At 36.1% G+C, this 14,211-nt stretch overlaps 1 protein-coding gene across 9 annotated transcripts in view; it reads left to right on the top strand.

Moving 5' to 3' along the window:
- The window catches only part of Arhgap6 (Rho GTPase activating protein 6), a 536,433-nt gene that overhangs the window by 444,842 nt on the left and 77,380 nt on the right, over positions 1-14,211 (top strand). For all 9 annotated transcript variants that reach the window (XR_005498297.2, XR_005498298.2, XM_017602284.3 and 6 more), the window contains exon 2: positions 4,733-4,892. Coding sequence is in view for 7 of the 9 variants with exons in the window: in XM_017602284.3 (XP_017457773.1) it covers positions 4,733-4,892 (160 nt within the window). In the remaining 2 variants the exon portion in view is untranslated. The remainder of the gene's footprint in view (positions 1-4,732; positions 4,893-14,211) is intronic.

Genomic DNA, 14,211 nt, shown 5'->3' with positions numbered 1-14,211 from the left:
GGTGCAAAGATAAGCTGAAAATAATGACCTTCTGAATAAAACATAGATATTGGGTTTGGGGTTTACCTTTTAATCCTTTTAACTTAATGTGGGTACATACACTTTTGATGAGAAAGAAATCTCTTTAGTTAATACGGTTGGTGAGTTCCTCACCAGTTAATCAAAATTCGATTCTGTTGAGACTTTGTTTTTTTATAAATTGTTTTGTGGCGTTTCTATTTCTTGAAGCTGGTTCAAAACTAGTTGCTATGATTTTGCTTGTTGTATTACATAAATTATCCTACATGATATTCATAAAATATATAGCCTCTTATATTGAACGAAATATGTAAATGATTGTTAAGATTTCCTGACACCATCATTTTAAGGAGATTCTCTATAATTTGAACTTAACAGCAGATCTAATGTATACACTGCCAGGGATGCACGTCCTTTGAAATATTAGCATTTTGAATCAGATAGACATTTACAGTGGGGAAATGTTTGATGCATTATAAGACATTTCATAGTGTTTCCAGCCTTTCCCCTCCAGATCTCTCTGTCTCTGTCTCTCTTTCTCTGTTCTCTCTCGGTCTCTGTGTCTCTGTTTCTCTCTCTCTCTCTCTCTGTCTCTGTCTCCCCAGTCTCTTCCTTTCTATTGCGTTCTCTCTAACACACACACACACACACACACACACACACACACACACACACACACACACCTTCTTCCTCTTCAATGGGGATGATCAAAATGTCTCCAGTAATTGTCAAATGACTTATAGAAAATTTAAGTCCATGCCCAGATCTCTGTATTGTATTCTTTTATGGTTTATCTATACTATAATATACTACTGTGACATTAGGTCACTTTTTATTGTACCTAAATTTATAAAAGTGAATAAAATTTAAAGTATACATTTTAAATCCTTTTGAAAATGGGGTATGTTAATAAATCAAAACACTGGGTTCAGAAGAAAGGGTCAAAAAATGAGTCAATTATTCATTTACAATATATGCAGTCACTAAGGAAAAAATTCTGACCTGGAACAAACATTTGGTAATTGAGATGCCACCAGAACACACTCTGGACTGTGCTGGTGGGCTTTAGTGTTCTTTCTGGGAAAGATTTTGTAATTTTGTGCTAACACTGACTTTTGGAATGAGATATGATACATAGATGTGGATACCATAGATAAAGGTTTTCCCAGATCACATATAATCATGCTCATTTTCAGTCCTTATATACTAACAATTTTGTTTGGCTCATTGAAATATCTTTCCAAGTTTAAATCAAAATGCTAGTGTGTGTGTGTGTGTGTGTGTGTGTGTGTGTGTGTGTGTGTGTGTGTCTTTTTCAGATTGAGTCTACATAGCCCAGGGTATCCTCCTCTTATCTCTTCATTTTCAAGGTTCTCAACCTGCATGCTTTAAGACACTTCTTAGCACTCCTCTTTTCTTTTCAGGTCTGATTGTGTTCCTCTTTTAGTCAGTGTTCCTCATATACTGGCCTTTACCTATTGAAAAAAAGAAAATTTACTTTGCGTTGCTTACACAGAAAACTTTAAAGAGCCTGGCCCAGACTTCTGCTTGGTTTCGCTCACTGCTATTTCTATCATTCCAGATGTATAGAATAAGTTTGTTTCCTCATTTGTGCTAGGAAAACCCTTATCCGTCTTAGTCAATTTTCAAGTCTCCATCAAAACATTACCTTCTCTACAAAGCCTTCCCCGATCTACAGACTGATGGTAATATTTTGTCTTCTAGGCAGCCATTGCATTTGATGCTTATTTCTAACATCACAATCTGTGTAGTTTCTAGACCGCATTCTTCCCACCTGAAAGTTAGCATTTTAAGGACAAAGGCTGTACTGTCAACTGAATAAACCCAAGCCTACTACAATGCTTACTATGTAATATGTACTATTGAATATTGTTTGAATTAACCAAGAGGATAGAGTAAATTAAACCAATATATTATTGTAGGAATCAGGTAATTTAATTCATTAACTATATTTCTAAGATTGGAAGGCTGTATGTTGACCACTAGCCAAATGCAGCCAGCTATATAATTTTATAAATCAAGTTTTATGGAGATGTGCCACAACACATTCTTTTATAAATTATCTATGGCTACTTAAATGTCCCAGAGCCAGTTAGGTTTTTTGAGACAAAATCAAGATGCTCCACAAAGCATGAAATACTTACTCTATGACCCTTGATGAAAAGATGTTGATAATCCCAGATAAAGGATAGTAGAGTCATCTACACAACACCTTTTTTTTTTCTTTTCTTTTCTTTTTTTTCCGGAGCTGGGGAGCGAACCCAGGGCCTTGCGCTTGCTAGACAAGCACTCTACCACTGAGCTAAATCCTCAACCCTTTTATTTTTTTTCAAGGAGTATTTATGTCTTTATTTTTAAAAGGTCCCTAAATTCCTTGTTCCTCTGCCATGGGAGAACACAGATATCACTGATTCTACATGAATAGAATTCTTACCATACCAAGTCTGGTCTTGGACTCCTAGGCCTCCAGTCCCGCTAGAAGTAAATCTCTGCTATTTATTTATAAGCCACCTTGGTGTCTTACCATAGTAGCCTTTATTCAGACAAGCAGCACAACGTTCCAACTGTCATATTTCTTTCTAAAGATCACAATACCTTTTTAAATTCTTTTTTAAAGGGTATGTAGTTTTATTTTGACACTTAGATAATAAAACCCAGCTTCCTTAGATATCCAAATCTCATATCTAGGACACATAAACAGCCTAGCAAGATGGATCAGTGAGCAAACTAGTTTCTGGGATATGAGTTCAATTCCAGGAACTCCAGAACACAAGAGAACAACTGATTGTCACAAGCTGTCCACTGATCTCCACACGTGTACTGTGACACACATGTGTCTGCACACATACCCTCAAATAAACAAACGTGAAACAAAATTTAAAGTTACAAACATATTTAGTTTTTCTCATCTAGGAGAAAATGCAAATCACAGACACCAGAACATGTACTATACTAGTCTCTTGGGTTGTGAATTAGGGGCACACCCAAGGCCTGAATACCAAATCGTAACTACTTAAACTTGATCTTCTCTATTAGACCAAAAAAGAAAGAAAAAAAAAATCTTCACTTGGCCAAGAATGGCAGCAGCCTACTCACTTGCTGTATATTTCTTAACTCACTCTTCTTCCCACAACACCCCCAGAGCCTTCTGAGAACATTTGTACTCATTAGTCACTGGATGTTGGCCCATATGAGTCAAGATCACTACCACCAACAAAAGCTCTGCCGATTGTGGAGAGAAAGCTGCCACTCCAAATCCATGGCATTGTGTCTGTTGTCTATGATTTGTAGAATGACCTCTTCAGAAGCAAAGGATGAATTGTTTCATAGGAGTGGGAAGTAGTCTTTCAGTGAGGAGAGGCGACAGCACTCTACTAATGTAGAGTACTTTAAATGCAAATGTCTCTATAAATAAGATTTGTTACTGATCATCTGTTCATACTTACTTGGTTGAAACAGCTCATGAAACGGTTGTAAGTAGAACAGTTGCTATTATGTAAGAGTTTAGAACCATACATATAATTTGGTCCTTAGGATCTGGTGAAAATTATTCAACTTCCCCATGATACAGCTTTGTATTTAGTACATAATTGCTTGTAGACCGTATTATAATTGTGGATACTATGTTGCCATAGCAATACAATAAACCTCAAGTATATACTAAAATAATATTTAAAGTATGTTCTCGTTGTTGAAATAATGTCCAGTGTTCATTGCTGTTGGGTTCTACATCCACAGACTAAACTGACCATGAAGCAAACATTTTCTAAAATGAAAAATCTCACATTTGTACTAAACATTTACAAATCTTTCTCCATTGCCATGATTCTCTAAATGTTGCATTATAACAATGATTTGCACAGTGTCTAAATTGTACTTCGTAATAAAAAATCTAGAATTATTCAAAGCATACAAAGGTATTTGTAGGCTATGTGATAAGGGTAAGATTTTAAAACAAAAGTCGTGAATGCATATGTATTTTAGTATCTTCAAAGACTTCTGAAATAGATTCCCCCAGGATAGTAAATAAAATTATATTGTTATATAGTATAATTTGGCAATATTATTTATTCAATGCTATAATTACATTGATACCATAAAAAATGCTGAACACTTCAATGAGTTGCTAGATGAACTAAAAGGCATATAGCACAAACAATGATACATAGTACTCTCTCAAAAAAAATTTGTTCCCTATATGAGATGCACACAATAGCAAGTAGTGCACAGTTTTTCCTGTTATGAAAATATATATGAAAAGTACATTTCATTTATATATCTATATCTATCCATCCATCTATCTATCTATCTATCTATCTATCTATCTATCTATCTATCTATCTATCTATGTGTATATATATATGTATGTATATATATATATATTATATATGTATGTATGTATGTATCTGTAAGAGGAAGTAGGTTCCTTGTGACCTCTTTCCACATGGTTTTCCTTGGCCTATGCATGCATCATCAGATGAGAAAGAACTTTTGATCCAGAAGTCAAGTTATGTTTTGAGTTTTGCAATTGACTAAGAAAATGCATGCCAAACTAAGACAGGATTTGGACTAGAGAGGCAGCTGTGGAACATGAATGTGAAATCTGTTTACTGCTGTTTCTGCCTAAGAGAGAAGGAAGTTTGTGACAAATGAGTGAACTGTATAATGCTTCTTGTTTTTCCCTTGCCTGCAGGGTGACTTCACCTGGAACAGCATGTCTGGCCGTAGTGTGCGCCTGAGATCTGTCCCTATCCAAAGCCTCTCAGAGCTGGAGCGGGCACGGCTGCAGGAAGTGGCTTTTTATCAGTTGCAGCAGGACTGTGACCTGGGCTGTCAGATCACCATTCCCAAAGGTAAGGCCCTGTTTGCATGTCCTGCCTTTCTGTGGGGGGTCTGCCAGCCACCTGCTCTACCAAAGTCACAGGCTACATTGTTCTCACACCTAGCATTAACCCAGAATGGAAACTATAGCTTCTTAGTGGGTAGCTGGCGTCCCTCCCCATTTTGAAAGACATGTCTAAATAAGACAATGTACATGCCAGCTAATATTTTTAAAAAGAAGGTTAAGTGGGGGTGGGGGTGGAGAAAAGCTAGGCACATCTCAAAAGTTTTCATGGTTTCATTTCAACCAAGAAAAACGTTTTATAGAGAGGTCAGTTAAAAGGGTTGGAAGAAAAGCTGGGTCTGTCTTAATCTGATTTCAAAATAAATATCTAAGAAGAATGTCTCAGATCTGTTAAGCTTGCAAGTTGGATCCCATACACACAGAGTCTCTGGAATGTTATGGCCATGACTGTAGCCAGTCTGGGTAGTGTTTTGCTACTGTAACACTTGAGTCAAGGCACACCTGCTTGCCTGGCACTTTGACACAGGGCTGATTCTATAGGGCTGAGAGGGAGGTGCTTGAATTTATTTAGTGCATAGAAATCTGTCTCTGAATGATTACTGTATCTACAAAGGCAGTTATTATAATTGCATGATGCAGAAAAGGAACTTGATGCAGAAATTTATTGTGAAAATTATAGTAAAGTTGCTCAGAAAGAGTTTTAACCAGTGGATTTAAAACAAAAACAAAAAAAATGAAAACAGAAGAGGTAAGGCAAGTGTCTAGAAGGTAGACATGTTATGAATATTCATTCATCAGATAATAAGTACATGAATATGTGTGTATTTTACTTTATCTCAAAATTCCTAAGAGGCTCCTATGTTGAAGGTTTTATGCATATTGCTGAGGTAAAGCTTTAGGGATGCCATTGGATACCAGGGCCTCTGACTTTTATCAATAGTTTAACCCACTAACAAAATACCTGAGTGAGTGGATTATTGGGAGGTGGTGAAAACTTAAGAGGATGGTACTTAGTGGGAAGAAGTAGGTTATTAGGGCATGCATCTAGAAACTGAGTCTGGTCCAAGCAAGGGATCCTCTCTGACAGTCTACCTCCTTGCCATCATAAAGTATACAGTTTTGCTCTATCATAATCTGCCCCATAATAGGTCCAGAAACAGGGGATCCAAGTGACCATGGACTAAAACATATAACACCACATATATTTATAACTTTTAAAGGGTATATTTAGTTATAACCACACATTGACAGAAAATCAACTGCCACAATATATCACATGTGTGTATGTATGGGTGTGAGCACACATACACATATGCGAGCAGGTAATGTGGTTCTCAAGTAGAGTTGATCGTTGATCATGCCTTCTATCTCTCAGAGGACATCTGCCAATATCTGGCCATTCATTTGGCTGTCATCCTTTGGGAGAAGGTCCTACTGAAATAAAGTGGGTTCAAGTCAGAAATACTGACAAATCACCTAGAATACATATGGTAACCTTCCTCAATAGTAATCAGGTCCCAAATATTCAAGGACCAAGGCTAAGCCATTTCACCTTACACACAAGTATATGCTCACATTCTTTCATTCACAGTGGGAATGGGTTTGGGCTCTGTTTTTGTTTTGTTCTTTTGGACTTAGATGTACTAGTTTAGGAGTCCAAAGACTAGAATTAGGTACACATTTTATCATGCCTCCATTACCACACATTTGCACTTAGGCGATCCACCTTTGTGATAGGAAAGTTTGTTCTTGGTTCTACAAGCAGTAGCACAAAATTCAGAGTACAGAGTTTGCCTTTGGATAGTGAGTCTCTGGGCCATGCTTTGATTTTTCCTTAGGCTAAAATCTCTGATACTCCTTTGGGGCATGTGATAGAGATCATAATCAAGATAGAGGGTGGCTACTGATGGGCAGAATGTGGATGCCAGGAACAGAAGCCATGTTTGCTTGGCTTTTCTCTTACCACCCCCCACCACAGGTTGCCATGAGAGTTGTAGTCATCATTCCCATCCTCTGTCAGTACATTTCATATGAATCTCACACACTGATGCCCTCTGTTCTGATAAGAAGTTTGCCTGCTCTTGCTGAAAACTGTACTAGAGATGATAATGTCACACTACTGTTTCATTTACAGCCATGTTTTCCTGCCTTGCCTGGTCTTTCATTGATAAGGTATAGGGGAAGTTTGTCCTTCCTGCCCACTTAGCTTACAAGTATCCTATGTACTATCAATAGGCTTTTTCATGAGCACAAACATTCTTTGCATTCCTAAAAAAACAGTGGAAATTTTAGCAAATGCAGTTTATACTGAAGAACATGATAAAAGGCTTTGAATTTAATGCACATGAGATAAGCTATCAGGAAAGAGATTATTCTTTATAGCATTACTTTAAAATCTAGTCAATTTGATGTGTCTGTTTGTTCCTGATTTTGAAAGAAGCCATTAAAGTAAATACCATTACCAAATAGAACTGCTATAAAACTGTCATCTAGAGGCTCTGTCTATAACTATGTCGTTCCAACCCCCCTCCGGGAATGATTCATGATACTAAGCTGTTACAAAATTTTGCCAGGCCATGTGGGATATTTCCATACTTTCTATCAAAATAGGAATTAAGGGTTTACAAGTAAGTTTTATTATTTATGGAAGAGAGAAGAAGTTGTAACTAAGTGTAAAAGGTTAGGATTTCTAGAAACATTGTTTGGAGTAGGTAATTTATAGATGTGGACTATCAATTGAGCTTGTTTGAATGTGTGACAAGTGCCACATGCTATGATAGCTGCTATAAGATGGTTGTGGCCACTTAGTCCCCATGAAAATTCCAAAGTGGGAGATCTAAAACAGAATCAGAGTCACTGTGAAAGTAATATCCCTGAGGGAGATAAGTACAACAACCAGGGTCTAGAACCTAGAGAAATGATACTATTCTTGATAAGATAAGAGACACATTGGAAACGAAAACAATCAAACTAACATTTCCATTTCCTGTCGCTTGGGGATGATTGTGTAGGCTGATTTGTGGAGAATTGGGGCTTCCTGGATTCAGATACTCTGGCATACTATACAGCTTCAAAATTCATCAAAGAGAGGGGATTTGGAAGTCACTGAGATAATTCCTTAGAATGAATGACAGTAGAGAATATCACCTTGTCTGGGCCATAATGACTAGACATTGGTTATATGGGCAAGGATTCAGGTGAGGTAGAAGATTAGAGGGGACCATATGTAATTTCAGTTCAAATTGTTCACTTTTATTTAGGGTTCAGTTTTATTTAGGAGCAAAGATGAGTAAGAGGTTTTAGAAGTCTGAGGAAGAGAAATGGAAGAAGGGAACTGGACCAGCAATGACGCTGGACTTAAGGGCAGTTGAAAGTCCATATGGAAATTATAGCTGGGAATTTAGAATGTAACATAAGCTTCCTGGCAGTTGTGCACGGTTAGAACAAAAACACTTCATTTTTACTTTAAATTCCTTAGCCCTGGTTAATCAAAGTCTCCTTCAATTAATATTAGAATGGAGTTTAATGAAAGGAGAGAGGTCAGTAACTAATTTAAAGTGTATCCGCAGTCTGTAGAATGACATTCCAAAGATAGCCACATCTTAATCCTTTGATTAACACATCAGCTCACAGGACAGAAAGAATCTTGCAAATGTGATACAGTACTGTCTGAGATAGAGCAATTATCCTACATTGTCTGAAAGGTCCCAGACTAATCACACGAGTAGTTGTAGATGTAAGGATGGTCAGAGAGATGCAATGTTGCTGGCTTTGAAGATGGGACAAAGGGGCCATAATTAAAGGAATATATGTGACCCTGGGAGATAAAAAATGTCAATGGAATATGTTCTTTTTGAAGTTCCCCAAAAGGACACAGTCCTGACACCTTGACTTTAGCACACTGAGGTGCATTTCAGAGTTTTACTTCCAGCATTGCAATGTAATAAGTTGGTTTTTAAGTTCGGAATCATTTGTTACACCAGTGTCAGCAAACCGAAATAGTATACAAGGTAATCATTAAAATGAAAGGCAATAGGGTTTAAGTTGGATCTGAATGGAAGTTAGAGTGTTGGCTATGGTTGGTAATCCCAACACTGAGGGAGGAAGATTGTGAGTTCAAGACCAGCTTGGGCTACATAGCAAATTCCTAAATCAAAATGGAGGAAATGGCAGACATGCTTTTCACGTAAGCAAAAGATCAATAATGTAAGGTACCAACTATGCTATTAGTAATCAATAAAATGAATGTTATTCCATAGAGGAGCAACAATATAAATTTTATACTTTAACAAAATTAGAATGAACATAATTTAAGCAACTAATTGACTATAATCAGGTGATGACTGATGAAGCTAAGAGAGGTTACTCTTGCTTACGTATTAAAGTATATCATGAAACTCAAGCAATTAAAACATATTGTATTGATGCACAATAAAGAGGTAAGTAAATAGTAGACAACAGTTTAAAATGAACCAAAATATGTATAAGAATCTACTATCTATATGACAAGCTGTATTATTATTATCAGGGGAACACCAGCAGGAATAATAATATTTATCAGGAGTTATTTTTTCCTGTCAGACCTAGGGGGATTCTGACTATTTAGACTGCTGCATTTGCAGGATCTTTTAAATCAGACTAAGTAGTCTACAAATAGCATGAGCTTTACTAACAGAACCAGGAAGCACAAGCAGGAAGAACTTAAATATCAGGTAATGTGTTATGTTTACTGAATATTTGATAGCTTCGTAATAGAAGTGCTCAAGGGAAGGAGTTAACAAATTAACCAAAAGTCCAATGTAAGTAAGAGCTTGGCTTTGTAAATAAAGTTATATTGAAAAATAGCCATGTTTGTTAACGGGTATAGCAAGTATGGCTGCATTTTACTTCATATCACAATTGAGAGGTTATTATAAAATCTAGAGAGATGGCTCAGTGTCTAAGGATGCATACTGCTTTTTCAGAGGACTGGAGTTCAGGTGACTCACAACTGCACCTAACTTCACCTCAAGGTTATTGACCACTGTTCTGGCCTCAGTGAGCATGTGCATACAACTGGCATACACTCATGCATACTCATGGACATAAATAAACAATAAAGTAAAATGAAAATACTAGATGTGATAAGTATGATTGCAGTGTGTAATATACTGGTATGAAAGTAGCATGATAAAACCACTTACTTCGTACAAGGCATCTAAACTCTTAATAAACAACAGAATATCTTATTATAACAATAATGGCTATTTGGCTATTTATAGAAGAAAAATACTGATGCACAGTTTAAAGTAAAATAAAATGAAGCAAGGGATTTTTTCCCACAATCAGTATAAGATTCTATTATATGTAGAGTGCTTATCTTCAATATATTTAAGTTTATAAAGCCAAATCATCCAAGAAAAAGAAATTACATATTAATTTTCTTTAATTGGTTTGTTTAATTTATGTTTTTATTGCTTTTCTTTCTTGTTAATTTCTGATATGAGAATTGGTAAAGAGTTTGTTTATGGGTATTGAAAATTGTTTTAAATAGTTAATGATTTAAGAAAATATAGGCCATCGAGCCTCCACAGGACCAAAGGTCTCCTCTCCCAATGATAGCCAACGAGGCCATCCTCTGCAATATATGCATCTGGAGCCATGGCTCACCCTGGGTACTGGTGGTGAGGCTGGGTGGATGGAGGAAGGGATAGGTAGTCTGTGGAGGGGAAACAGGGAAGATGGATAACACTTAAAATGTAAATAAATAAAATAATCAATAAAAAATAAAAATATATTTTAAAAAGAAACTGCAGGCAATAGTCTAATAAAAAACCTTCCTGCTTTATTTTTAAGAGTAACCTGATACCTCAAAATTGCTCAATTACATGGCCTCTTTATAAAGCAGGCACTTGTCATTATGCCATCATAAAAACCCAAATAAACAACTCAATGAAAAAACAAAAATGTATATTCTTGGTAGCCTAAGAATCTAGCAGCCACCTTCAGTTTGTGACTTAAGTGTTGATTTAGAAAGTTAAATTACCTGGGAGACATGAACTGCAAGTTTAGGTTGTCAAATAGTAACTTGGATAGCAAGGGTTGCTGTCCCGTCTTTGTGCTATCCTTACTGGAAATGTCCAGGTGTAATGTGCTAGATCTGTTTGTTGAAATTTTTGGTGTGCATCACAGTCAAGCTGAAACAGGAAGCAGACTCCACAGTCTGCTAGAAATGCCAATAGGAGTCAAGTAATGCTAAATATGTATGACTTCTTTGCTTGGAAGGTCTCAAAGAAGGACTCTAGTATAGGAGTTCTAGAACTAATGGCACCTTCTTTGTGTCCACCACCATTTCCTTGGTCCTCCCACAGAGGATCATGACTTCCCATAAGACAGGGTTATGGATCATTTGCTTATGGAACTAGAATACTAGGGACAGGGCACAATACACCAGTAATTCTGTCAGAAATGAATGTATGCCTGAGTATACATCTTTAAAGTTAAATGTCCTCTTTACTCTTCTCTAACCTTGCAGAAAGCATTGATCACCTTTCTTACATCTTCCCAAGTATCTCCAGGAATGGGTTTGAAGATACCTTAATTATTTCCTCTAACTTCACCCTGTACTTATTTTCCAGTTTTAATTGATGGTCTCATGGGTTAATGTGAGGTTTAAGTGTAGTAACAACCATAATGAGTTTAAAGCATCTACTGACATCTCATACATTCTCCATAAAAGCTATCCATCTCCATCAACATGTTAATTATCGTTGCCATCATTGCTATATCACTTTTTCATGCATCTTCCCTCAACTCTGTATCTCATCTTAATTATAAAGCATGAGATGAGCCTCATTTTGCTGTCTTCAATTCAAGACTACTCCACTATTCTATCATACCTAAAACCATCAGAGTAATCATAAACCACAAAGCTTACTCTCTTATTGGAGAAAAAGATCTCAAAGCTTCCTGTTTCTTGCCTATATCACTGTTGAAATATTTTATACCATTTCATATAAAAGAAGAAATTCATTTACTTAACAGTCTATATAACAAATGCACCAATGATTTAAGTCTATGTTCTTGGAACAACAGGTTTTAGCATATATCTAAAATCTATACTGAGGAATAAATTATACCTTACATCTCAGCCTTGGGAACATGTGACACAAATGCTATTCTCTTTTCAGAGTTAAATACTTCATACAGCATTCTCAAATATCCACTTCCGTTTAATTCTCTGCCTTTTTTCTAAAACACTTTTCCATGTCCTACTATATTTTCCTGGATCAATAGTAGATTTATGACCTACAAATTGACCATCACACATCAAGAGGAAAATAACAAAAAATCAGTATGAATAACTTTTCTTTGCTGAGGCTCTAGGGAACTTTGTAAGCCAAATTTAACATTTTTCCCTGTATGGTTAAGAAGATGACACTAGGGCTACAACTATACCCTCAGTGAGAGGCACACCTGGGAGGATTCCTATATGGCTGTCCTTCTCTCTTTAGTAATAGCAAGCTTGATGAATCACCCAAGGGAGATAGATATGTAGCACACTGAAGGTATCAGAGAGAAAAGATGGAAATCCACTGAATAAAGGAGCCATATAACTACCCTACTTCTACATTACCGATAAAATAAGATGAAGACTTTTTAGGTCAGCCATTTTTATTTTTATTAAACTTCCATGGTTTTCAGTCAAATGTATCTTAACAGTGAGTAATCCGAATCTGCTCTATAATGTGTTTTCCTACTTCTAGATCTGTCAGACATGTCATGTAATGCCTGGTACATATATGAAAAGGTATCCTCAGAAGTAGTTTTGAATCTGTATGTATTCAGTATTTTAAGGTGTGTGTGTGTGTGTGTGTGTGTGTGTGTGTGTGTGTGTGTGTAAGATAGGGAGAGTAAAAACTATCTTTCCCTGTGTGCTTTACCTAGCTTCTGCAGACAGCATAAACACCTTGATATTGCTAAAGAAAGCAATGAAGCAGTATATGATACTCTAAAGTGTCACTCAAAGAGATTGACCCTAGATGTTTAAGGTATGGTTCTAGCTTTGGGCTCATTTTCATATTCCTATATATCTAGCCATGTCAAAAACTATCCATATCCTCTAGTTATCCCAGGTTACTCAACAGACAAAATACAAATATATAAATTATAGTCAAAGATGAAATCTATTCAATTGCCTTGGGAAGCCCTTTGAGAAAGAAGCAGCCTCATCCATCTACTCCAGTGAAAGCCAAGAATGACAGACACTTTATTGCAGTTGGTTTTGTAGCTTTCTTCTTGGATGTTTTCCCTAAGAGCTGAAGACTTGTGTAGTGTATAGTTCTCAAATGTGTGCTTCGTGTGTGCTCCTGAATGATTCAGTACTAGTACAGAGCACATGCCCAATTCATTAACTCACATTCTTTGAGATTCGTTGTTCACAACTAGTATTTCATGTTTTGAGGTAGTATAGTTTTCCATCCAAAGTCTTGTCTTTACTGATCACAACAACACACATTTCTTTTGTGTGTGTTAGAGCACCAGCCACTATTGATTGTATAAGACTTTGAAATGTAGAACAAAGTCCTGATCACTGCAGTTTCTAAAATATTCTGGCATCTTTTTATGACTACCCTGGGCTCTACACTGGGATCACTGCCTAAAGTAAATTTGATAATTGCAAATAGTTTTTGTAATTGGATTTTTTGGAATGGTCAGAAGTTTATAATTCTCAGATTTTAGTGCTTACACATGTGAATAAATATTTTTTCGCCAATTATGTGGTAGAACTAAACAAGAAAGATAAATAACATTGTATGAATTTCTTAAACAACTAATGTCACCATATATAGTAATTTATAGTGTGCTATACAGTAGTATGCCTTATATTTATGGATATATTGGTAGTGCATTGAATGGATGATTTTAATAATAAAATAATCTCTGGTAAAGGTTAAATGTAACTTTTTTTATTACTGTCAAGTGTGATAGCTGACAAGTTAGCAACATTTATCTGTATAGAACTATTTATTTATAGATATTTAGTTCTTGGCAATGTGACCTCTCTCCTTCTACCCACCCAATCGTAAAGACATAGATTCAAAACATCTATGGAAATCATTTCTTAAGAATACTTGGTATAACATGTCTGGCAGACCTAAAAGTAGAAAATCACAAAGATGTTTTTGATCTTCAACTATTAATATACATTTACTACAAGTTACAGAAGTTAAAATAAAATAACTTCATGAAGAGTCCAGGGATAAGCCACTTCCATTATTTCCATGGATTTCTATCTGTTTTTTGCTATTATATCAGTGGAGTCTCTTGCTGTTTCTTGGCTTTCT

This window comes from Rattus norvegicus, chromosome X (genome assembly GCF_036323735.1).
Source record: "Rattus norvegicus strain BN/NHsdMcwi chromosome X, GRCr8, whole genome shotgun sequence".
Classification (NCBI taxonomy): domain Eukaryota; kingdom Metazoa; phylum Chordata; class Mammalia; order Rodentia; family Muridae; genus Rattus; species Rattus norvegicus.
Note: the sequence above shows the minus strand (reverse complement) of the source record. Positions and strands in the feature narration are given on the sequence as shown.